General features: G+C 38.5%; 1 protein-coding gene across 1 annotated transcript in view; it reads right to left on the bottom strand.

The window, feature by feature from the left end:
- The window catches only part of NUBPL (nucleotide binding protein like), a 72,055-nt gene that overhangs the window by 23,090 nt on the left and 22,856 nt on the right, over positions 1 to 26,109 (bottom strand). Inside the window, exon 7 of the mRNA XM_026051846.1 lies at positions 9,528 to 9,621. Within this exon, the coding sequence (XP_025907631.1) occupies positions 9,528 to 9,621 (94 nt within the window). The remainder of the gene's footprint in view (positions 1 to 9,527; positions 9,622 to 26,109) is intronic.

Below are 26,109 nucleotides of genomic sequence, written 5' to 3'. Positions count from 1 at the left end.
ACACTGACTCAGTCAGCATTCCCTGGATCTTCGCATAGGAGGAGCCACCAACATGCAACCGCCAACACTTCATTCTACATTTTCTGGCCCATCATTAATGCTTTTATGAATGCAATAACCAGCACGGAATGAAGGACAGAGGCCATGCCCATTAAAAACACTCCCTTTTATCAATGTTTATTTAAAGGATACTTTCAACTAACAACTTTTGTTTCTAAAGAACCTCACCCAAAGGGAAAAAGCTAAAAATCTGAGAAAATGCAATGGCATAATGCCAGGGTAGAGGTGAGGATGGGAGCCCTGAGCAGAAACACTGGCTCTCTGCATGAAAAGCTTTGGCTTCTGTAATACTTCAGTTGCTGCTAAACTGGGGGTCAATTTGCCTGGCTTTTTTTCACAGGATGAAAGGCAACATGTTCAAGAAGCTGGTGGGCAGAGTGTAACAGRTGTCTCTCCCCTATATTCCTTTGCACTCTGACTTGGATTACTGACTAAATCAAAGTAGTTATTTTCCTCCAGTAAAAGAGTTAACTTTTTTGTTCTGCTTTCCTTATGAGAATAAAGAAGACAAAATCTCCCCCTCCTGTTGGCACCCTTTCTGAGGGCACGGCACCCTGGAAGGGTACCCAGCAGGGAAACACGTGCTCCCTCCAGCCTGACATCCCGCATAGCGGCAGCTAAAAACCTCCCTTAGTATCAACGTGCAGTGCCTTTAAGAAGATGAGAGGATGAGAGTATTCACTATTCAGGCTAATTCTGTCACCTCAGCATTTGATGCTTTCATAATCTGTTTAGACAAGGCTACTTAAAATTATTGTAATTTCATTAGGATTTGTCCTCTGGTTCTAAATCAGTTCCCTGGGGCTCAAACCRCTTAAGAGCATCTTCACAAAGGGTTTCACTTGTAATTAACACGGAAGATATGGGACAGCTCCGAATTAAAATTTCTTGAAGCAAAATGTAAATTAAAGGTGGTCCCAAGCAAGTACTACTCATCAACTGTAACCAAAATAAATGTTTTATGGTAAGTTATTGATTTATTTATTTAGAAGAAAATCTGCTTCAATTATGTGTATGCTATTTTGGGAAAGAAACTTCAGGTCATCCGTATGTCCTAACTTAAGAGTCTGTGCTTATATATCTTATATAAGATTAAATTGTTGATGGAAGCTACAAACACCAATCTGTAAAGCATTCATCTCTGATGGCTACCAGGTATCTACTGACTTGCAGAATTCTACAACCCTTCTGAACGATTTATATTTCATTTTTACCTGTTCGGTGAGCAATAACTTTTACTCACCTGCCGAGCTGAGGCACAAAAACAGGACCTCAAACATCAGCAGTTCCAGTCCCCTCCAAATACAGATTCCCATATCCCTAGAAAACTTGTCTAAAACCCATTAAGCTTTGTAATAAGCTCTGTAATCTCTTACTCATACTGAAGAGAAGACCCAGAATCTTCTAGTCTTCTAATGGCCAGAAATCTGTTTTTGATTTGTAGACTGAAGTTACTCAGAGCCACTTCATACTCAACCTTAAAGGCACTGGCATGAGCAAGCGTGCCCTCTCTTCCTCTGSTGCAACTGCCAACCCAACAAACCTAACCTGAAGTTCAGGAAGCCAGAACACAAGTAGCACTAATTCCTGTAGAACATGGGAAACAAGGTTTTTCCACTCCCCTGAATAAATTTGCCTGTGTTTGATCCAGCATGTGATTCAAATGATGAACAACACAGCCACATTTTCTTTGCTATCTTGTTCCTACATGTTTGATAGCAATATGGAACAATAAAGAGATATTTAGATCAATACAGTAATGAAATACCACTGAGTTCCTGCACACAGCAGGACTCACAGCAGTTCAGGCAGTCTTTGYGCAAGCCTCTTTCCGAGCGAGACAAACCAAGGCTGACAAATTGAACAGAGAAGTTGCTGAAACCAGAAAGCCATCGCATTGCCCGCTGAGATTTACTGCACACCCTATGTCCACAGTTGTGTGCAGAGCAGGAACTTCTGTGCCTTGAGCACACCGAAAACATCCAAGCGAAGCATTTTGGATATTAAATAACGTACCTGTTCMTGCCTTTCATTTGTTTTAGTCATTTCTCTGTATTTCAACTGCCAAAACTCAATGCAGGTGACATTAATAAAAACTATGCTAACCATATTTTTAATACCTAACATGCAGAAAACAAAGAAGCTCTGATSTCTTCCTTTCTTTTTAACTTCAGTTAGTTGATCCCTAGTAAAAGACAAACCTTCCTATTCAGCCCTTTGTAATGGACCTTTCTGATGGACTAGGGTCTAGAAAATGAGAATCACTAAAAGATTTCTGCATACCAAAAATATCACCAATATTTACTGCATCATTAAGGCTTGTAGTGGAGGTTCTGAGTTACAAGACCTAGGGTAGACTCAGCCCCAAGCATTAGCTAYAGTCAACGTGCACCTGAACCAAACACTGAAATGCTCTTTCTAGCCTTCTAAAAATTCAGTTTTGAAGCCCACCTTAGGTTGCAAAGAATTTTACTTTTAAAAATAGCCTAAATTCCTCCAGTGTTGGCAAAGGCAGATTTCAAAAGGAGTCAATGTGAACCTTATTCAGGCAGATGATCAACAACTACTCCCACATACAAGTGTTAGTGCCCATCTTCTAGCACCTTGATTGCTATCAGCTCCATAAGTAATACCACCCAGGAGCCCTGGGAGCTAAGAGGAATTGAGGAAGAAGACTCACAGAGTTTTGAAGGATGAAGACATACAGAGAGGCATAGCATTCTCCTAATAACTCCCTCTGCTGATAGAGRGGCATTGAGTTTTCTTGGAAAGAACCACACGCTGAACTCAATGTCCATTCCACCTCCTTCTTTCAAGACCACTTGCCCCTCATCTGCAGATGATAACAAGCATTTGACCAGATAAAATCAAAGTCAAAATGCTCTTTTGACATAAGAATATGATTTCAAAATTCATATGACTTCTGAAAGGTTCCAATACAGAGAACTGTTGGGAAAGGGAATTTCTATTCCATAAAAAGGACAAACCATTTCATCACTTAAACCTTTTTCTTCCTTTTTTGAGGGTGGAGGTAAGAGGGTGTAAGAGGCACACTGATCATTTATTTTATCAGAAGAAATAGCCAGAGGGGAAAAAAATGCAATGTCATTATTCATATGGACTTTCATCATCTTTTGTAATTGACAGCTGAACACAATATTCATTTATTCCTCCTATTCAAAATAATGGGTCTAAAGCAACATTGCTGGTGAGACAGTCCTTAACATACATGTAGCTTCTGTTACCAAAGCTCGGAGAAACAGTTTTCAAAGCCTGAGTAGTACATAGCTGCTTCTCCGATACCTAGATACTATTTCTCAGGACTCATTAAATTTAAACAACTTTCACTGAACATACTATTGCTTCAGTTTGAATGGAAAATGTGTGTTAAATCAATCTCCATGAGCCAGGTGCTACGGCAATTTAAATATATATTGAAAAAGTTTGAGCCATTAATGTGTAAATTCGTACTGTATTTTGGTCTCCAGATTAAATTTACAGTGCCTATTGGGGACAGAAGCTTCACAATAATGTACCAGGAGCGCCCAAAACTGAGATAACCCTGGCAATAATTTGCATTTGTCAACTGCAATTTTTCTGACAACAGCAGAAAACAATTTAGCAGACAAATTAGTGTTGGATGAAGACAAAGAACAATTTTATAATCCTCTCTCATGTAATTGTTTTGTTTTTCTTTTAAATCTAGCCTAAACTTAGACTTTTCTTTCTTCTAGGTATTTTTAAAAAATAAATATCAAAATACAGCATAAAGAAGTATAAACAGTTTCCTAAAAAAAGTTGAAAAATACGATATTAAAAACATTTTCCATTCACAAATAGTTCAGGCAAAACTTACCAACAACAAAAAAAACTTGCAACTTCTGTAAAATATCTTTAAAAATTACTGAAGAAACTTAAAATGTTTCTCCCTTCACAAGAAAGAGAGGGAGAGCAGGAGAGGGAGACTGAGGAAAGGGGAAACAATGGAGGGAAGAAAGAAAGGAGGGAAGGAGAGAGGGAGAAGGGAGAGGGTATGAAGAGAACCAAAGAAGAACATTTTAAGTTACTGTTAAACTAAAAGGAGGAAAAAACAGAAGCCATACAACTGATTTTACATCCAAGTAAAACATACTGGAGCAGACAGACATGAAGAGGAATGACAGAATAGAGATAGCCCTTGTAATCCTTTAACTGTGTGCTCCCTGCAACTTGCTCTGCTGCATTGGTTTCTGATCATTTGTCTTCAGGAAAGGAGAGCTGTATCTCTGCAACTTGCATATCTATTTCATCTATTATCTCATAAATGACAATAGTAATTCATGCCTAATTTTCTAACAACTTCAACAATATTTTCTCTTTTAAAATCTAATCTGAAATTCTTCTTTCAAAGCTAATTTCTGTGCACACAGCCCACTGTTAACTGGAATTTCCTGCTTGTGCCAGACCATGCCCATGCAAGAGGAGGTGCTACTCAAGTCACACACACTTTACCCTGCACACACTATAAAGTTGTGTACAAGGCTACCCCCCTGCTCCGCGTGATAGCAGCATCAGCGTAAATAGTCTGACTCCCGAGTTTGCTCATAATATTTAATAAAACCATTTTCAGAAGTTAGAAGCGCCAAGTTTCTTAAACTCAGTGGGATCCCTCTATCACTTCCCTTTCAATGAACATATTTGATCATAAAAAAAATTCTAAGACTTTTAAAGCTTAATCAGTAAAGAGAGGATATGTTTTGTTTTTATTTAACCTATCTAAAGCCTRCTTAGAAAAAAGAACCCTACTAACTAGAATTCTTGAACATTTGCAACTGAATTAACTTTCRTTAATTGGCACCTTTGGTAAAAATGCCAGCCCTTATCTGCAAAMGGCATTCAGGAGATAATGATGTTCTGCATGCTAGTGGAAATACAGAATAAGTAAAATAACAGGAGTTATAAGACATGTCAATGAAAAGAGGGTAAAACTTTTGCATCCTGTCAACTTCAAATATGAAAAGCAACCTAAGTCATTCTCTGTATGACTTTTTCTTTCCATTTTTTGGCTTTTATAAAAACTTAGGGAAACATATGAAAAGCATTCACGTTGTTTATCTTGATTAATTCTASTTCTTGTTAATGGTTATTTAAATGCTGAGAGTGTTTGAACATACACTTGGAGTGAAAAAATAAATAAATTACAAAGATAGAAAAATTAACAGCACTGAACTAAACAAGCCATCCTCTCACCTTCAGGTATTTTGCATAAAAACAGCTCAGTCCAAAGCTCACATCTGTATGCTTAAAAGGCTGCTCAGTAAGATATGAAATTACTTGGCTGTCTCAATCCACCTCCCATTGGACAGGAGTGTTTTCCCAATGGTTTCCACTACCATGGCATCTTGACAACCATAGAAAAGAGTGATATGACAAAGTTTAGCAAGGGAAATGACAATTCCAGTTTTAACCTGGAGTAAATTCTGTCAATTAAGACAGAGTGTCAGTCTCTGGGGCTCTCAAGCTGTCACATTTCACTAATACAAACTTCACTTTAAAGTTAATAAAAAGCATGTGATAGGCAACCTACTACAGTTACCAATCAGCCTCCACAATTCAGATTTGCAAGAGGAGGAAGGCCTTGCACTAAGAGGTCCTGGGACTTCCTTTCTAATCAGCATTGACTTTCCATCCTCAGGTTTCATAATGYGGACAGTTTACACAGAACTGACCGACAAAGAATCGCAGAACGGTTGAGGTTGGAAGGGACCTCTAGAGATCATCTAGTCCAACCTCCCTGCTCCAGCAGGGATACCCGGGGCACAGGGCGGCATCCAGCGGGGTTTGGAAGATCTCCAGAAGAGACTTCTCAGCCTCCCTGGGCAGCCTGTGCCAGGGCTCTGTCAACATCACCTGAAAACCCAAAAGCTTTAAACAGTAAAAGCTAGCAAATAGGTATGTGAGCTTCCAACTTTTCCTGAGCCTTTATGTTCAGGACACGACTCCTGGACATCTTAGATGCAAAACGTGAAACAGAGGAACAGAAATAAAGCAGCAGAACTAAAGAGAAAATAAGTGACAATGGACAATAAACAAAGCATTTTCTCTCCAGACTAATCCTGGACTTCCATTTGGAAAGCAGATTGGCCATGGAAGATAGGAACTGTAGTGGAACCGAAAAGTGGAACAGTATTTTCAAGCTTTCATATTATTTCTCACCTACTAGTTTACTGAAGAAAGAGTACAAATATGAGAAAAGCTAGGGATGATTAAAAAGATCATGCAAAATAAGATGCGTTTCCCTGTGATGGGATTCAAAATAATAAAATAAAAGATATGTTTCTTTTTCAACTCATTTTAAAGAAAAAAGCACTCAAATTGCCATTCCAAATAGTTTTATATAAAGAATACTCTTTAATAACAAAAAGCATAATAAGAAATATTTTGCTGTTTTGTTTTGATGCATTAGGTATTGCTCTAACCTCTCTAACTTCAGGTAATTGTAAATCTTATCACTCCTTCTCTGCTGTGCTCATTTTCACCCAAACATGAACAACAACTTTCACTGTAAGAACTGGCCTACTGTAATGTATGTAATGAATAAACAGGCAAGACAAATATAAAAATCACATCATATTCATAATTTTATGAAGTTAAGACTGGTAAAATAACAGGCTAAATTAGGCAATGGTATTAAGCATTAAGAAACCCTTTCAGAAGTAGAATTACAATGCTATCCTCAGCTCAGCTCTGCAGTGACAAAAGCCAGTACCTATAAAAACAGAATGATAAAAAAGGAGTAATAAAGTTTAAAATGCGACATGGAAAGGAAATTTATCTCTTTTTATGCCATATGAAGGCAATCTGCACTGATTGTTTGGTTTACCTGTTTCCCTTTTCTTTTTCAAAATCAACATTTTGTCTACTTTGATTTGCTTCAAAACCTGATTTAACATAGGTGAGAACTACAGTTTTATTACATATCATACATACTATGAAAAAAGGACAAATTGTTAAAAAAGGATCTTCCATTTTATTTGACTTTACTGCTCTTATATTAGAATAGGAACATTCCTATCTTTAGCAAGAAAAAAAWTTTTCTTTCAGCTTTAGTTAACAATTATTACTTTCTAAGAAGTTTAAGCGTTAGGAAAAAAAACTCTAAATTAGGGATTTCGATTTTTTTTTTCCCCTATTTTTTCTGATGGAGCATTTCAGCTACAAAGGACTTGTGACAAACAGCCCTCAGTAAGTCTCCTACTGCAGGATTAAAGCACAGAATTCAGGTAGCTTCCCCCAACAGCTCTCTAAGAGTCCACCCGGCAGCAAAAACACGATCTCAGGCAGTGCCGCCTCCCTGGGGAACAGGCGCCGAGGCTCCGAACAGAGAACCTAATGACACCTCCTGTGTTCGGGGAGGACATTCGGGGCACTGTGCTGAACACCAATTACTGGCAGCTACCACGCATTAGAAGAACCTATAACCCACAAAAATAAAGTCACACCTCCTGATTTTCAGTCTTTATGCCCTTATGTAAAGCATTTAACGTGACAAGCAAATTTACCAGAAACTTCCATACCTCACTAATACCTCAGCAACTTGCTTAAAACATAGCACTAAAAGGCCCTCTAGTTTTGCCACTCACCTATGCCACATATTTCGGTATTGCAGTGAAAAAAATGGGTATAAATCATGGGGTTCTTTTCATCATACATTGCAGGTCACAGATAAGCTAAAGCACTAAAAGCCTCCTCTTCCTCTTCTCACAGGGSAAAAAAAGTCCTTAAATCCTTCATCACAGCCTTGTCAATCTGCTCCCTACCACCACCCAGTGCAGTCACGGGCAGCGGATGAAACAGAGCTGCAAGCAGCACTAACCCCAGCGGCTACAGGCAGCTTCAGGGCAACAGCCCTAGAGCTGAGGCCAGGTGACAGCGCGTCCCCTAACCCCCACGTTTGGTATATGTCAAAGGCTTAGGTTTTTCTAAACTTGACATCAGCGAAGATTATGAGACACCACCATCATACCTTGGCATTGAATTCAAGTATTTACCAGGTTTTTCCTCCTCTTGATATACAGATAAACGTAGCTATCATGCAAGTTTACAGCAGTTATAAGACTCTGGTCAGCTAAAGATACAGGATCTTGCCTGCTATTTAAATTGCTTCTTTTCTGTGGACTTTGTTATGCAGAAACAAAAGTGATGACTTTGCTGTGAAGGCAGGGCAWAGTGCCTCCATCTCTAGCACCTTCATGTGTGAACATCTCTAGTGTCCCACCAATCTTTCTACATATACCTGTAGCTAACTTTTATCCCAGCCTATGAACTTTTAGAGATATATATATGATATGATATTTATTAAATATGTCAGGCAACCTGTTAAAAGCCCTCCATGCAAGTGAAATAGCTTAAGTATATATATATACACACACACACATATAATAAAAAGAAATATACAGTTAATGTTTACTAYATTTATATATAAATATATTAGTAATATTTAATTATTAATATTTAATGCCTTCAGTGCATCAAAATACACAGACAAAAAGAAACAGCAAAGAAACATGGGGTTTGCCTGCAAGTCAATACTTTGCAATCCAGAATCCAAGAGAAAAAAAGCTACTACTTTTTTTTTTTTTTTAATATATTTACGTGATCTGACCAAAAAGCAGTGCAAACAGACCCAGATTATTTAAGACACAGTATCACACAGAATTACAGAATGGCTGAGGGGATCTTGGGAGATCACCTATTTCACAATCTCCCCTGCTCATGCAAGGTCACCTAAAGATTTTCCTCATATTCAGACAGCAGATATCAAATACAGAACATTYATTAGTGTTTCACATATGTAAAACCACTGCTGTTCATTAGACATTCAGTCTTGCGAGATGCCAAGTACCCTTTCAGAAGGGGCTTTCTTTAACCTCTGTTGAAATCAATGGGACTAGAGGACAGCCTACATATCTCAAGATTGAYTTGTAGTTTAAAACCTCTGTAAAAAGTCAAATTTGTAACACCAGAAAAGAAAAAAAGCATTAGTTTAATAAAGCACTATACAGTTCATCTGATTAAGTGTCATGCATTAACAGCATTGCCAGCTTTTAATTTAAAAAGTAATCATGAAAACTAACTAGTTTATTGTATTAATATTAACATGCAGTAGGTACAGACAGAAAAAACACTCTAGTATGAACCCTACCAGTTTTTGGCACAACTGCTTTTCTTTCCAGAATACTAATATACTGGACTTTTCAGTCTGAGACTTAGCTTAAAAGAAAATACAATTGTAATGCAAACATGCCAAAATCCAGTATTTTCATCATCACAATAATGACAGAATAATATAATTGCCACACTACACACTAAAAGAATTTGAGTGATATTTGAAAAAAAATATTTTTTCTAAAGGTACAAAACTTAATACTACAAATCCTTTAAACTTTAAACTTCAGATCCCCGAGGCAGTCACACAGCACGTGTACCTGCAATAGGAACGTTCTGCGAGACTGAGAGCTGCACGTCCCCGGTTCCAGGCGGCATGTCAATTACTAAATAGTCCAGTTGGCCCCAGTCAACCTAAAAAGCAACAATAAATATGTATGTTGGAGGTCTGGGTGGTTTCAAGGCATTTCATAGGACACAAGGACTGAAATTGAATCAACATGTGAGACAAGAAATTTCTAGTCATGCTTCTAGTAAGGGATTAAGACATTACCTTTCTCCATGATATGCCATCTGACCACTCAAAATTAGGAGCAAAACTTTATTAACATCAGGAGTGTAATCTTTATTGAACTTCCTCCCCACTAAAGCAGTCATAATTTAAGTAATTTTTTCTCACAGCTGTCAAATCAGAGGTTAGCAGCAAGTGTTAAATCAAATTCAAGTTCAAATATTGTCTGTTGTGTAACAAATACTGCTGAGGAAYTCTTTCCATCTATTTTAAGTCAATTTTATCACTACTTTGAAACTTGATACTATGCAGAAAATGGGTTTGTTATTGAAGTTATTCAGACACTGAATTTTTGTTAGAAAAAGGTGTTGCAAAAAAAAAAACCCTCTCTTAAATAAAAATCACCACCTATATTATTACGTAGGCTTAAAATAGCCATAAAACATCACACAATAAAATTGGTTGCTAGGCATCCAATGAGAGTGACCAATCACAGCTGCCAGGCTCAATCCTGGGTAGTGCTGGGATTATTTATATGCTGGATTTTCAGGAGGGCGAAATAAAGTCCCTGTACCATAATCCACACTCTCTTCAGCAGCTCGCAGCGGGGAGGCTGCCTAGTAGAGTAGCCTCTCCTACCCCATAGGAAGGAAACGATTCTTGGMCTTCTCCACACAGCATAAAGCTGATCTCCGCGGTCTCCACATTTTCCAAGRGTTTATCCAAGCCTCTGGAGATTCTTGAGTCAATGCTGACATGCTTCTGGCTAAAACCATTATATTCTTGCTAGCCATTCATTTTGATATTGGGTCTTTTATTTCCTTGGGATAAAAGCTTTAGAAATCACAGCCCCATTAAAAATAAGAATCCACTTCCCCTACTTTTCAGGTCACACAGACACAATGTGATTATATGGTGCATTTGTACAGCAGACATAAAAGACAACCATCTATGAGCAGCTCTAATACAGGACGATGACCAGCTAAGACTGGATTTTACTTACTTTCTTTACCACATTCCACCAGTATCATCCTAATAGCACAAACAACCGATGATTTTGCCTATCTCCACTTGCCAGACCATCAGGGGAACAGTCATTCATTTTCATTCTGCTCCTGCATGGATAATCATGTTCTGAGGAAGCACAAGTGCCTTTAAAACCACTAACACAATGCAGCCCTCCAGTGAGAAATAGCATCTTTCAGAGCTGATTGATGAAGATGGAAGATTTTAGAGCACATGTGGGAAAAGAGGGGTAAGGAAAGTTAGTCACAATTTCTAACTTTAGATGTCTAAATTAGGGACTCTGATTGCTTGGAAAAACCTTCCTTTCCTTACTTCCTATACAAAGGCTACAGGAGCTGTAAATGGCCTCACGTTAGCTGATGTTAGTTAGATGACCAACAAAGCCTAATCAGAAAACACGACTTAGGTTAACCATAGGAAACCAAGTACCTCACTTCAGGTTTTCATATTAAACATTTACCTAGATGACCAAAAATGTGATGATATGCCTTGCAGATTTCTTAAGCAACTAGCAATTACAATCATGACAAGAAAATACAGCCCCAAAGGAAAAAAAAAAATCATTCTAAAGGTGACAAACTGAAAGACAAATGGCCACAGTAAAGAGTAACAGTACTCGATGACATAAGGCCAAGTTCCTTACAGACTCCACAACTGAACATACACATATACACCTTACAAGTTAAAAAGCTCTTTCCCTCAAATGGTTCTTTTCCCTGCCCAGTGCACCTTTCTTGAAGCAGTCTTGACACCTTTTAAGTCCCAATTTGAGAGTTCAGCATCATACTCCTTAAAAACCCTCATAGTGAATCTAGAAGGTACTTGCTTCCCTGTCTTGTAGCAAGGTGCCATCCTGAAACAGGAGCATCATGGCACTACTATCATACTATCAAACTGATTGTTTCCATTTACTTTGTCTGTCAAAAAATACAGTTGTTGAAGAAACCTGGACATTCAGTTAAAAAAAAAAAAAAAAAAGACAATCATGATCCAACCCTCATCAAGGGTGACTGGAATGATAAATATATAGACTATTTTTCTAGTAGCTAAAAGCTGCCTATTTTCTCATACACTTGATGATCCTTATCTTATAGTCTCCTTTCTTTTGAGAAACCAGGTGACTTTCTAGGATCTGGACTATAGCTTTTCTGTGCACTTGGATCAGATGTCAGGTTCTACTCTTCCAACCTGCTCAGGCACTGCAGTCACCTTCACCAAACTCCATGCAATCCTTCCATCAGATGAGCACCACAGTTCCCTAAATAAAGCGCTGAGACACGTTCTGCCACTATGCAAAACGTGAAGGGAAGATACAAAAGCCAGTGCTCAGACTGTTTCCTAGACGTTTTGTTCAGTATGTAAGCACAAAGTGGTTGCTTTCTAAGCAGAGGAGGTTACCTTGGTCAAAATATCTCCACCTGGAAACTTTAAGTTAAAAGAACACCTATATAAATAGCTTACTACCAAATAAATGCATGCAACAATGACTTGGACAGTTAATCTGAAAGTTCATCCTAGTATAGCAGAATGTGGGAAGAGGKCATAGAGAAGTGACCACTAGAGCTTTCCTTGTCAAATTTCTTTGGAAAGTGACCCCAGAACAAGCAAAAGAACATTCAGTACAGATTTCTAGACTGTCCTACGAGTAAAGATTTGTATCAAAGTTACAAACATCTGAAAATAGAAGTTAATAATGCAATATGAAGCCCCTGGTAAACCTTATTGCTAGGCAACAGGAAGATACTGCCAACACAGTGCAATTAAATTATAACACTGTACTTAATTTACAGCACTAAAATCACCTTATTTCATATATTTATTTCATATACTTTATTCAAATTCATGGATTGAAGAAACAAACAGGATTTATCAAGTGAACTGTGCTCAGTTATCATTCTTACAAATCTGAATCAACAGGAAAATAGAGGAGATGYCCTGTCTGGGCAGGAACAGAGATCATGTTTGCTACTAGGCAGAGTAGGTGGAAGACATGTTCCTGTCACAGCACTTCAGAATATACAATAATGAAACCATCCAGCTGTGCAAGCGTTGAAAACCTATGCAAGAACTACTCTCCACACACCTCTGATTTATGTCAGTGCAATTACTCTAAGACAGATGGCAAGTTGGACCAGAGAAATATTGATAATCTTAAAAAAGAATCACATGAGCTTTTTTCTTTTGGGGTTTTCGATGTAGTAACACAATCGTGGACATTCACCATGAAACCTACAAAAATAAAGCTAGAAAAACAAATAGAAGTGGTCAAAAAGCAGTATATTATAAAGGAGAATCTATAAAGTAAATCATACCTCAGGGAATACCTTAAGACGCAAGCGTACATATAGGTAACTTTATTGTGTTCTTTCCCCCATCTAAATTTGGGTGAGAATGGATTTAACATCGATGAAGCCAGACGTACACTGACGGAGTCGCACTGGCAGAGCTGCGCTTGCTCAAGGTACCTGAGCTGGGGTTTTGCCCAGACTGAGCAGTGCCCCACAGGCACTCGCGCCTTCTCGGACCCCGCCTGGGCAACCCTGYGCCTCACTGCATTGCTCTGCATAGACCTCCTCTTACTCTCCTCCGCTGTGCAAGGAAAYGTTGGTCTCTGTGAAGGCTATTGGCTCTGCCACTCCCCACCAACAAGAATATACAAACAATATGACAGTTTTTATTAAAAAGTGTGCAATTTAGGAAGATATATCCATTTGCTTTAAAAGTATCTATTACATATCTAGGCAAAACATTCCAGATTTGTTMTTAAATTTAATCAAAACAGAAAGAAGACATGCAAAGCCATTTTTAATCCAACTTAAAACTGGAACATGAAATCAGATGAGTGGCTTTCTAAAAAATCTACTACTGTCATTCTTTACAAATTATTAAATGGGACACACAATCAAGCTGTGATATAAAAGTCATTTGAATGCAAATCCTGTTTATATACAACAATTTACCAAACCACACTAGTCCTTGTGTTCTCAGTCAGTTCCAAGAAGTGTGTCTGTATGTAAATATTGCTCCATACAAATAAATGAAGTCAGATGAACAGCACATTACACTGAAGCAGTCCCTGTGCAAGCAGTAAGGGAGAGCAGTTACACAAGCCTGCCTTGAAGCATCTGATATCTGTCAGCACCTTTGAACATATAGGAATGTTAGTACTTTTGCCTAATACATATAGCATGTAAAACATTTCAAACCATAGAAATAACTGCATTTTCCTCGACATCATCTTCKTTTAAAAACATTTAACTTATTAAGCCATGTAATTAAGTACTACACGCTTCTGTGTATTTTTGCTTGCTCAGAAACATCATGAATGCTTCTGTATAGATTACCTTAACCAATCACTGTTTATGTGACAATTCATAATCAAAATACCAGATATGCATTCTGGAGCAAGGGCTGCAAACAGCAAGCTTGGGGTGAGGTGGAGCATACAGGCAGAYGTGCAGTTCCCCTGGAGAATGAGGCCTCCCTGCTCTCCGTGCATGAGGCAGCAATGACAGAGTATTAGCATAGGAGAGGCATTGCTGCTTGTGGCGATGAAGTAATCCTAGTGTTTGGTAAATAGCAGAAGATATTATTTATTTGTTCTTATTAAGAGGAATCCATGCCGAGTTTCAATCAAGCAGCACTGCAGGTGCAGATCAGGCAGCAGSCAGCCCAGCTCCCCACACCACAGTGAGACAAGCCCTAAGAGCTCCGTTGCTGACAGCCTCATGTGCAAGCCCAGCTGCACCCCCCACGAGCTCCTATATACACATGTGTGTGCACACATACATATTATTTAATACTGCTAATTAGGTGAACAAAGAAGTACTAGAAAACCTGCTAACATAATATGCATATACACAACTGTTTGCATATATTTACATATGTTAGTACAAGATGAAATGTATTAAAAAAAGGATTTCCTTGAAAAACTACCTAGGATTCTGTTTAAACATAAATGGGCAATGGGGCAAATAAATTATTTTACAAWCTAACTGATCTTTTAGGAACAGTTAAATAAAACATAAAATATTTTAATGGAGACAACTTGATTTTTTTTTTTTTAATGTATTTTCACAAGTGTCTGACAAACTTCAGAACAGACATTCCCCAGGCACAGAAGATGATTTGCTCTCAGTCCACACAGAAACTCATTGTTTGGTGCTAAAATAACTCAACATCCCATAGGAGGAGATATTCCATARCACGTAATACAACTGGACAGTTTCTGAACAAAGAGCACTGCCCCTTTCAACTAACTTGTCTCAGATGCTGTAACAACCCTAAAGACTTGTGATCTGACACCAAAACCAGGCGCAGGGCAATAATTCCAACTCTTACCAAGGTATTTCTGAACAGCCCATTTGCCAAAATTTTGAGAGATATTGCAGTGAAACATAAAATGTTATTTGCTCCAGAGACTTCCATAAACAGAAGGAAATTCTCCTTTCTGATGCAGAAACTTACGGAAGGCAGTGACTAGGAAGGAAGTTGGTCTCTTGGTTCAGTTCAACCACACGAAGCATCTTTATAAAATGTCAAGGCAAAAAAAGCATGAAGTGCAGCATTCGTGTTCAATCAGCAACATTAAACCATCCCCAAAAGACAACAGAAGTGCTTATTCTCCGTCGGGAAGAGTAGAAGCCGTCCCTTTTGGAAACACAGATATGCCAAGAGATCTAGTGTAGGCCTGTAACATGCCAGCATCTCCTCCTCAGGAAGCTTAGTCAGCGCCCTACCAACCTAAATAGAACAGGCCTACAGATGTGGGGGCAGCTGGAAATATTTTTTTTGAGGCTAATCACTAGGGACTATTAAAAAGGAAAGGTTCTCTGCATACCCAGTGTAACTAATGATGATATCAGCATTATCAGACATCAGAAAAAAAGAAAAAAAGAAAAAGAAAACATCTTCCACTAGAGACTATTTGTTAAGAGCCTCCATGAGCTGAGATCCCAATTCCCCAGGCACCCAAAGTTCTGTTCTCTAAAAAGAGGCCAGTTTGAGAATTTCATTATGCAGGATGGGTCCGTCTTGAGAATGATCTGCTGCAGTCTACGTTGACCCACAAACAACCTGCACTTCATTATTTACTGCAGCTTTTCTTCAGAAATACACTGTGCTCTTATTCACATTCTATCACAGATTTTTCTGAGTTTCACTTTCTTCAGCATCTGAATTTTGATGTCTAGAAAAAAAACACACTGCTAGGCAAATTTCTCATGTCCTTTAAGAGTAAAATGAAGCAGAAAGAATAAAGTAACATAGATCTGAACAGATTGGAAGAAAGCGGGCTAGCATCAAATCATCCAATTAATCTAATCATCGGGCTGATATAACTGTTGCACCCATACCACCTAAACCATAAATTCACTTTGAATTCTCCCTTTTAATAATGCAAAAGCATTGGCACTGTTTAGCTATCAAACCCAACATCATCAGAACATTTTTAAGGCAGTAATACAACATCTCTACTCAAGTCCATAAAATTTATATACSGTTTATGGTATGTGCAGATTGGCAGTGTAACAACAGATGGAAACACTGCAAATATCAAAAGGAAGAAAGATGTTAAGCTCACCCTCTGCATAAGTGTTTGTCAATATTTTTGTAATGATGTAGAAGGTTTATGTACAGTTCAAGGCACAAGGCTTAATCTAGGCAATGCAAAGCARAGCTCCTAACTGTGCGCAAGTCACGTCTCAAAGCATCACCTCACACATAGCCAGCTACAAAGAAATCCATAACTTCCTGGTAGGTACTGACMGACTCTGCTTGGTGCCTATAACTGAGGTATTGATTTTTAATTAGTACTTAATTAAAAAAAAATTAAAAGGCCCAAAAAATCCACTTTTTAAGTATAATGAGTAATTCTGTGCAGAAGATGGAACTTGTTTAAAGGCCGGTCTAAAGCTGTCATGAACTCCACGGAAAAAGGATAGCACAGAGAATAGAATGATAGATTTTTACACGCTTGAAGAAATTCCTCTGATATTACCATAAATAGTGCAGTGTAAAAACTGGAATAGAATCAATTAGATGTAGACCACTAAGCTGAGGTCAAAGAGAAGTAAATCTCCACGCAGCACTTGTTTTTCATCAAGCGAGATATTATCAGATTGCAGAGAAAGTGGTCTTGAGGTGAAACATTCATTTCCAATAATATAGTCTCTCTCYTTTTTTTTTCTACTAAGAAAAGCCTGTTTCTCACAAATATGGAGAACTACATCTTAAACACTTCCCGTGATTAAAATTCCTAAACACGTCCTCCACAGTCACTGCTTTCCAATTAGCCTACCCCTGCTAACAAACTAGACAAGAGCCTGCTTGCACTACCTAGAATACAACAATCAGTACATCAAAGAGAAGCAATAAGTCACAACCAAGCTATACAAAATAAAGATTGTTTCAGYTCAAGAGGATGATTCAAGGAGATGAGGCAGCCTGAAAAAAACCTGCAAGTGTGAGCATGTGTGAGTGAGCAGAACTGGATACAGGGGCTCTTGTTAAATGAGCTGGCCTTAAGGCAAAGGGCAACCTCAACTACATGGAGATTATCCTTAGAATGAGTGGAACAGAAAATGAGCAAGAAACGCACTTTTTTTTTTTTTAAGAGTATTAATTAAATTTTAAAGCTCAGACACATTATGCAATTGCACACCTAAGTCCTACAATTGGAAGGGCTACTGTTTTACCACTAGAGTAGTAAATGCATTTACTGTGAATTACAGACCAGATTATCAATGAAAGCACCACATACAGATTGCCAAACTGCTGTAACTGCTGTACTTGCATAACCATGTATTTACATTTAGCAGGACCCTTGGTTATTGACATAATAAATTCAAATAATAAATTCAAATTTTACTTGTATTCTAAACTTAACTAATATTGCTTGCAGAAGATGCTAACAGCAGGGATTTGAGGGACATTTAGAGGTTACAGCCAAGTAAGGGAGGCTGTACCACCAATTCTCCACATTTTCACTTGCTTCCTAAATCTTGATCCAGTTCCAATTTTTTACTTCAGGACTTTTGTACAGAAGAGCTGTTCATATCTAACAGAAAAAGTACTTAAAATGGGCACAGTTTTAATTGCATAATAGAAGACATGCATTCCGAAGGCTCCATTCTGCTGGCCTGACATTCTTCCTTTAAAAGATTCTGTTGCAGGAGAATCAAAAACACTGTCAAAGGAGAACCATCACTACAACCTGATAAGTGGTAGAGAAAAGTGGGGGATTTGTCTTTGACAGAAAAAAAAAAAAAAGGCATTAATCTCTGGTATCTTTAGTGCAATTACTTTACATTTATGTCAATCATTTGGTATGTGAGAAATAATCATTTTCTCCAAAGAATATTGGTACAAAAAGTGCTATTATTCTTGGTACCTGCAGTTGTCTTGTGGAGGCAAGAGAGATGCGTCACCACACCAGAGAATGGTTGGGGGGGACCACTCAGCTTCTTTACTTGTAACAGCCAGGGAACAAGTTTGCTCATTAAAAAAACAAAATAATCTATGCAGGCACCTTAATTTACAGAAAATAAACAGAACACACACAATACGTGTAGTTTTACTCATTGTCTGCTACCCTAGTATTCTCTATGCCTGCCACCAAGACATGGGGAACATAATTCTGAGGAACCTATTTCCACTTTTGATATGACCAAAACTATGTAGGAAAGCTGAAAGATGGGAAACACCACGTCTAAGAAATCAGTTTTCATGACCTCCCTTTTTTATTCAGACAAAACTCTAAAAATACTTCTGAAGATCTAATCCCCTCCCCAAAAGGGATTGCAGCTCTGGCTCAAAGATACACAGCAGTAGACAAATTCCTCCCTCTCACATCCACAAACACCTTGTGCTTTCAGCATTAGGTGTCAGAATGCTATTTATTCGACTCTTCACAACAAAGTCTAAGCTGCCAAGYCAGCTTGCCAATATTCAAAAACATGTTGGCTGTCACCAGTAAGCAATTGTTATTGCTGTCCTCAAGCAAAGTGATGATCACTGGTAAAACTATCAGTATCCTCAAAATTTTAGCCCTAACAGGACCTGCTTCATTAGAAAAACAAAACTAAAAGGCACGTTAAATTCTGATTTTTGATTCATTTCTGGCAACTAAGAAAATTTTCTCTGTAGTTTAAAATTTCTCTACCTTTACCATTACTTTCCCAATAGCCAATACAACCCAGCAGCATTCACAGGCCAAGAGGATTTAAAAAAAAATTAAAAATAAAAAAATAAAAAACCTACTATCTGCTCTCTAATTATTTAAATTTCAGCACAATTTTGCCTATGTACAGGCTACATTCCTAACATAAGGATAACATACTGAACCTAAACTTTGAAGAAGATGCACTCAAAAATTTAATCATCTAAGATGAAGGTATGTTTCTATTACGCAGAGTAAAACCACCTGGACACCCAAGACGTACACCCAAAGATAAATATTGCTCTTTTACCACAAATGCTAGAAGCTCCGTTAAGCGCCAAGTTTCAAACAGATGTCCACCTGAGATTAACGAGACACTCCCTTGTGGAAAAACGGCACCTACCCAGGTAAATGGCCCTGTACTGCAAAGAAAGTGGCATCTGCAAAGGCAGCAAGTGTCATAGAAGCAAGAATGACTCTGTAAAGGCCGCAGCTGAGGTATTCACCCAGCAGGCTCAAGTCTGAGGTTGGCCCTGGATTTCCTGGGTAGCACTCGCCAGGCTCCTCACACATCCAGTTCTGCCCTGAAGAACCTTGCATCCTTGAATGCAGAGCGAGCAGGGCAGTGGTAGGTCTCCAGACTACCCCAACTAGTGACTTGGTGTTTTCAGGGCATCCTCCTGAACCAGAGAGCAAACTGAAAGATACAGGCTTAAATGCTAAACTGAGAAAATAATTCATCTCACGACTCCCATATCCTGGCTGAGCAGTTTCCTTCCCAGGCTATTACTCTAACCCAAGACTAAGCCCATTAAGTTAGACGAAGACTTGGCACCTACCACAAGAAATTCATTTTGGCTCTAAACCTCAGCTCCACACAGCTGTCTAATCACGGCTGCAGTTAGTTGCTGAGACACAACCCATGGGCTTTCTCTAACAGTCCTCCTGCTTAACATATTCGGTATTATTATTTCCCAGCCTATAAACCTACCAATTTTGACTTACACTGTTAATTTCTACTTATACTGCTACACCAGTCTCTGAACCTCAGCGGTCTAAGAAGGCACTGTGCCTGTCAAAGCCATGACAAAGAGCCTGAAGGTACCTCCAGATGGGGAAGGCATCTCCAGATAGAACACATAGTTAAGAACTAACAGCACTACTAATAATTTCAGCATACTAAAATATTTATATATACACACACATATGTATACACTTAAGTATTATAAYATAAAAATACATTAAAATAATAATAATAGTTAATAGAAATTAGTGAAGTAGCAACTAAGATAATACTACTGGAACAGCAAGTGATTTACTCCCACCATTCCAGGTATGCTGTGGCTCTATCATACGCTTCATATTGATTTTCAAATTCCAGACTGGAAGGCAGGGTATCTTTTAGACACTGCCTGTTCAGCACAACATTGCCTACATCCCGTTCTGAATCTGACCTATAGCAGCTGGAAAGGAAGAACGGACTCCTTAGTGATAAAGAAYAGAGAAACTAGAACAGGGGCGTTATGTGTCTGCAATACCCCTCATTTTGTATTTCTTTATACAAATAAAGAAAACTTCATTAGGGCAGAAAAACAGTGCCTTCTGCTTTCCCCTCTCTCTCACCAGAATTCCTGTTTAACAAATGCTTCAAAATATGCTTATATCTCCACTTTTTTTCCTCAGAAAAGGAAGTCGAATGGCACTTAGTCCCAAAGTTCTGAACTTCACTTAAGAGAAACAGACAATTTACATCTTTAAACTTCAGAATATTTCCCTTGAAAGTTCAAGGTAAGGGGACAAAAGGAGGCAGGGAAGGGAGGGAGGGAGGAAAGAACATCTCTATCCCTAAGGCAGCCATTCTGAAAGCATGAGCTCTCTGCCATTTATTCCTACTTAGTGAATAAACCCGGAAAAAAAACACAGTTGCATGCTTTGCATTTGTTTTATTTTATGCAAAAGATGCCAGACACACATACCTGTGTAATCTGTGCTGGAGATGAGACTGCTGGAAGGAGAGCAAAGGAAACACTCTCACAGTCTGTTCCCACAGCAGTAGCTCCACAATCATAACCATGACAGCTGAGGAAACGGGCCAAGAAATGTTTGCTGCAAATATATTCACTCAGTTGTTGGCTTTTTTCTTTCTTTTTTTTTTTTTTTTTAAATCCTCAAAGATACTTAAAATACATTTACTGCAAATCCTTCCAGTTCAGTAGTATGATGCTGGCTAATATTTTTGTTTTCTTCTGGCTTTCCCAGCCCTTCTTACGGTTGTCAATTCCTTTCAGAGACTATAATCCCTTTTCATATCAGCTGCTAATGCAAGCCAATAAAGCAACAGGGATCTGTATAGATCCTACTACAGTCATTAAAGTAAGAAAGGCAATAAAACAGGTTTTGCAGTTTCAACTGGAACAAAAAAAAAAAAAGAATCAAGCTTACATTTGTTCAACCATACCTGCCTGAAAACCTACAGGAACACTTAAATCAAAGGATATACTGCCCATGGGGAAAGCAGGAATATTCCAGCTCTGCCAGGACCCGAGGGGTAAGACAAACAGACACGAAATTTCAGATTTCCGCCTTTTCCCACATTTCAGGCTACAGAACTTCTCTGAATCTCTCTTTAGCTTCTAATCTCTACGAAGTTAGAGCACAATTAGGAGACATTTAGGCAGTTCTGTCTGGACACGAACTTTCATGGGGATTATTAGCATTTGAGGAAATTAATGATGATAATATAAAGACCTTATGTAACAGGCTGTTCTGAACAGCACCACCACAAGGAAAAGCTCAGTAAAAATCCAGTGTCAACGTTTCCACTGGTTTCAGGGGACTTAGCCTGGAATGAAATTTGCCTGAAAATTGAAAAATTGCAAAATGAATACAAAACAAAGAATACAACACAGTGGATACTTTTCAAAATAAATTCCTTTAAAGGATGAGTGCATCATCCGTTTATTTTGGCCCTGAAGTAGGTTTCTTAAGTTGAATGACACAGTGAAGCTCTACATTTGACCTTCCCTGCTTTCACATAAAGATTTTATTAAAGATTCAAGGAAAAAAATAATCTCAAGTGCTCAGAGCTGCTGTTGCCAACTGTACATACACACCAACCAAGTGCAGTCTCATCACCTTATCAAAGCACAACTTAGAGCTGTAAAGCTCTGTCACTATTATCAGTGAGTGTCGTACCCCTTTTTTGGGCATCTCACTGGCAGATTTGGACTTTTCTAAATAAACCATATCATATTCATAGATATCTGTGATCTTATGTGCAGTGGTGTAATGTTTCAATCTTTTTATTTTTATACTTTAGATTATGAAAGCAAGAAGAGCATCTTGGCTCTGTAGAGATTCAAAGGCTCTGAAGAACACTGATGGCTCAGTACTTTGGGTTTTTTTTGTTTTTTTTTGTTTTTTTTTTAATATGTAAAATAACACACTTCTGCCTGGACTGACAATTCCCATATGCTGTTCAGGCTAAGGTAACAGAAAAAAAAGGAAAAAACAAACCACAAGAAGTATTTTTAGCAAGTGATGAAATTCTATAAATTAATAATTGCAATGGCACTTAGTAAGACTACTGAATTTTGGAATTATGCACTGAGAAGTACAAACACATCTTTGTAGTTTAAACACAGCATTGTTTACCTCTGTGAAATGTAAGCTGTAAATATCCTGCCTCAATATTTCAGTTACCTGCAGACTAGGTAACAAGCACATGAACATTATGAAACACAAATCAATTTCGAAATCAGCAGCATTTCTCAAGTGGAGTATGTTGCAGAAATGCAAGTTATTACAGAAACAGGAAAACACAATAACTCACATTTAACATATGTATTTTGGGCACATTTAGCTCTGTTGATAGAAAAAAGATAGCAGTATTCAGACTCTTCAATGGGTATTAAAAAGACAAAAATATGATAGCAGTTTAAATATGTACATATTAATTTCTAACCATCTTTCTGGCCACCTTTGTTATAATTTTCCATTACAGTATCTCACCCTTTGCCTGTTCCATAAAACTAACGTCATAATGCAAGTTAAATGACTTTAAGCAATCTCATGGTAGAGTACTCTTCCTCAACCAAAAAGCATTTAAAATCCACACTCAAAGAAATTATTTTTGCATTTTGCTTTACTGCAGTGCTTTTTCTTCACATGCTCTTTACATTTGCAGTAAGAATAATTTTCATCATTGACTCACTCATACTATTCTGGGGATCCTTTCAATTCATACAAAATATAGCTGGAAAAATGCAGAGCTATCAACTTGTTATTGTCATTTTCCTTCCTATCCACTCCATGTCATTCACTGCTGAATCCTGGTTCACTGCTCCCTCTCCACCAGTGCACTCTCTCATTAATTTTAAACTGAGGAGACATGGGTTTTACCCTCTACACTACTGATAATTCTCTCAGGCCCCAATGACATTTACTAAGTAAGTGATAAAATATAGCAAAACTGGAACTTTAAGCTGGCAAAAAAAAGTCCATCTGTGGTTATCCACACACTGTTGAAAAGAGATGAGTGCTTTAGATTGGATTTCACATCAGTCTGCATCCTGGGTTCTAAGTTACCTAAATTAATCAGCCAAAATTTTTCCAAATGGCTCAGGCCATGACATTGTTGCCCAAACCCTAAAGGCCTCAAAACTGGAATTCAATATCTTTGATATTCTCCTAGATCAAGGTTTTCTTTACCAAAAGAGATTGTACGGGGGGAGAAAAAATCTGTGGTCTTGCTGCTATGCCTGCAGCAGCTACAGAAATGACAGCTAGATGCAGCACCTCCTCCTCCTCACCAGCCTTTTGGCAAAACGGTTGTCAGAACTGCCCAGGCCACCAGGCAGTCGACCCTGCTGCTCACGGGGCAGGTGAGGATGGCACCTGCACCCCTGTGTCACTGCTCCTCCTCCCCTAAACTGATGTCTGCTGACAGGAACGCCCCTGCACTAACACCCCTGCACTAACTCAGCACATAAGGGACAGATGTAAGGACCCATGTAAAATTCATGGTTCTAAAAGCCATTTAGCCCAAAGAACAAGCTTTGTTTAGCATTTTTGCCTTTTTATAGCTAATCCCCAAGTTTCCAAAGCTCTTTATGTTGAACAACTGTCTACCTGATCCTTACTTCAACAGACCTTCTCAGAGACATTACCATTCAAGTACAGACTTTGGGTGACTCCTGATAAAGTCAGAATCTTGGCTGTACTTGGTCTGAAGATTGACCAGAACTCCCTGCCAGGTCAAGTGCTGCAGACCTGTGCCAGGTCACACACTGTCAAGGAGCAAGTGCTCGGTGGAAAGTAGGTGGCAGCTTCCTAAGCACAAGTTAAGTGGGAAATGAAGAGATGACAATGAAGAACCATCAAAATGCAAGCTGCTTTACCTGGACTTGAACAACATCTTCACAAAAAGCAACATTTCAGAACCATCTTTTGAAAAGCTTCTTTCTAGGTTTAACTTGGTTCCAAGAAAAAAATACTCTGCTGTTTCAGAGAACTATCCTTGCTCAGGATATGAGGATTAYCAAAAAAGCAGAGAGTTCTAATATTGGCATTCATTATTACTACCTGCTACCTACCAGTACGATGCCAGATACAGGTAGCACAACAAGAAGTAGTGTGCAGAGTCCTTGGCTTGAATAGGAAGTCCTAGGTGAAGAATTTTTGTAATAAAGCACATTATATATATATATTTATATATACGCATACACACCCCTATATATAACATTTATTTTCCAAAAAAAGAACTTTAGAGATTTAATGAGCAGCAAAAGTTAAAAAAAAACATTTAAATACTCTTTAGAGTCCAGCTCCACCAAAATAAGAAATTAATTAGTTAATGAGTTATGAGTAACAAATCTCCACTAACAAGTTTGAAAACTAGGCCCATCAGCGCTTTACTGGAATATCTAAACCACAATAAACTGTAGAACAGCTTACTTTGTGCAGGAGGCTTAAAAAAAAAAAAAACTGAACTACAACTAATGTTCAAAGGCCAAATACATACTCTTGACACTCTGGAGAAAAATAACAATATACACCATTACGCAACACTATGAATGCTTTTAATCTGAAAGCCTGGGAATCTACATCTAACAATAAATTACATGAGATGTTTTTATCTGACAATAGTTTATCAGTCTGTCTGAACTCAAGTTACGTTATATTATAAATTTAGATTGGGGGCTAATTTAGTTTATATATATGTAGCAAGAGAAAGAAAAGGAACTACTTTCCAGGAACATTTTTAAAACAGCTGCTATGAAAAACAGCAACAAAAAAAATATATTTTACTTTTGCCAGCAACTTTAGCTATTACATTCCTTCAACAGATTAAGACCAATCAGCAACAGATTGAAATAAAAAGATCAATTTCAGAGTCCTCAAAAGATCAAAAAAGCATTTACAATATACAACATAATGCTGCCATCTTTAAAAACATTGTCACGTGCTGTGGTGCTCTCATTTAGGTGACTCAGGCTACAGTTCTATTAGCTAAAGTTAATCCACTCTGGAGACCACCTAGTAACTATGCTAGAAGGGAGATTAAAATCTTTAGAACCAAAATAGTATGTGTTAATTTATTACTCATTTTTTTAAAAAAAACATTTGTACGTTAGAACTTGTTGGTGCTTCCTACAAGAAGTCAGGCAAATCACTAATGCTGCCAGCACCGAGGGACCCGTCTCGCTCCAACAGCCAGGGCGGCTCCCGCCGAGGCGCAAGCAGCTCTTTGGGCGGCGGGATGGGCACCGCGCGCAGGGCCGCTGGCACAGGCCTCCACACGGGCACGGTCACAGGAATAGCCCACGGCGCCGGCAGCAAGCCCTTCATCTCCCAGGCCCTGGCATGCGAGCGGGGCAGGTGCTGCCTTCCGCTCTGCGTTTCAGGTTTTAAATTCTGCAGCCTTCTCAACGCTGCACATGGGCAGCACATGGCGGGCCTGGAGCAGCCTTCCACAGTGACCGCGCCCCACGGTCTCAAATGTCAAGTCTTGACAGAGGCTCTTCCTTTCTGATGGACGTGGGCCTACGTAGGGTAGCACTTGCCTCTATTCTAAAGTCTCGGGAAAAAACAGCACTCTGCCATTAAGAGCACATATGATTTGGAGGGATATACACAAGGCAAATAGAACTTGAGTGATCTCCAAGCTGTATATATTAAGTCCCTGGAAGAGATGCCAGCCATGAAC

The sequence above is a fragment of the Nothoprocta perdicaria genome, unplaced genomic scaffold, assembly GCF_003342845.1.
Source record: "Nothoprocta perdicaria isolate Ctin4 unplaced genomic scaffold, notPer1 scaffold_8, whole genome shotgun sequence".
Classification (NCBI taxonomy): Eukaryota; Metazoa; Chordata; class Aves; order Tinamiformes; family Tinamidae; genus Nothoprocta; species Nothoprocta perdicaria.
Note: the sequence above shows the minus strand (reverse complement) of the source record. Positions and strands in the feature narration are given on the sequence as shown.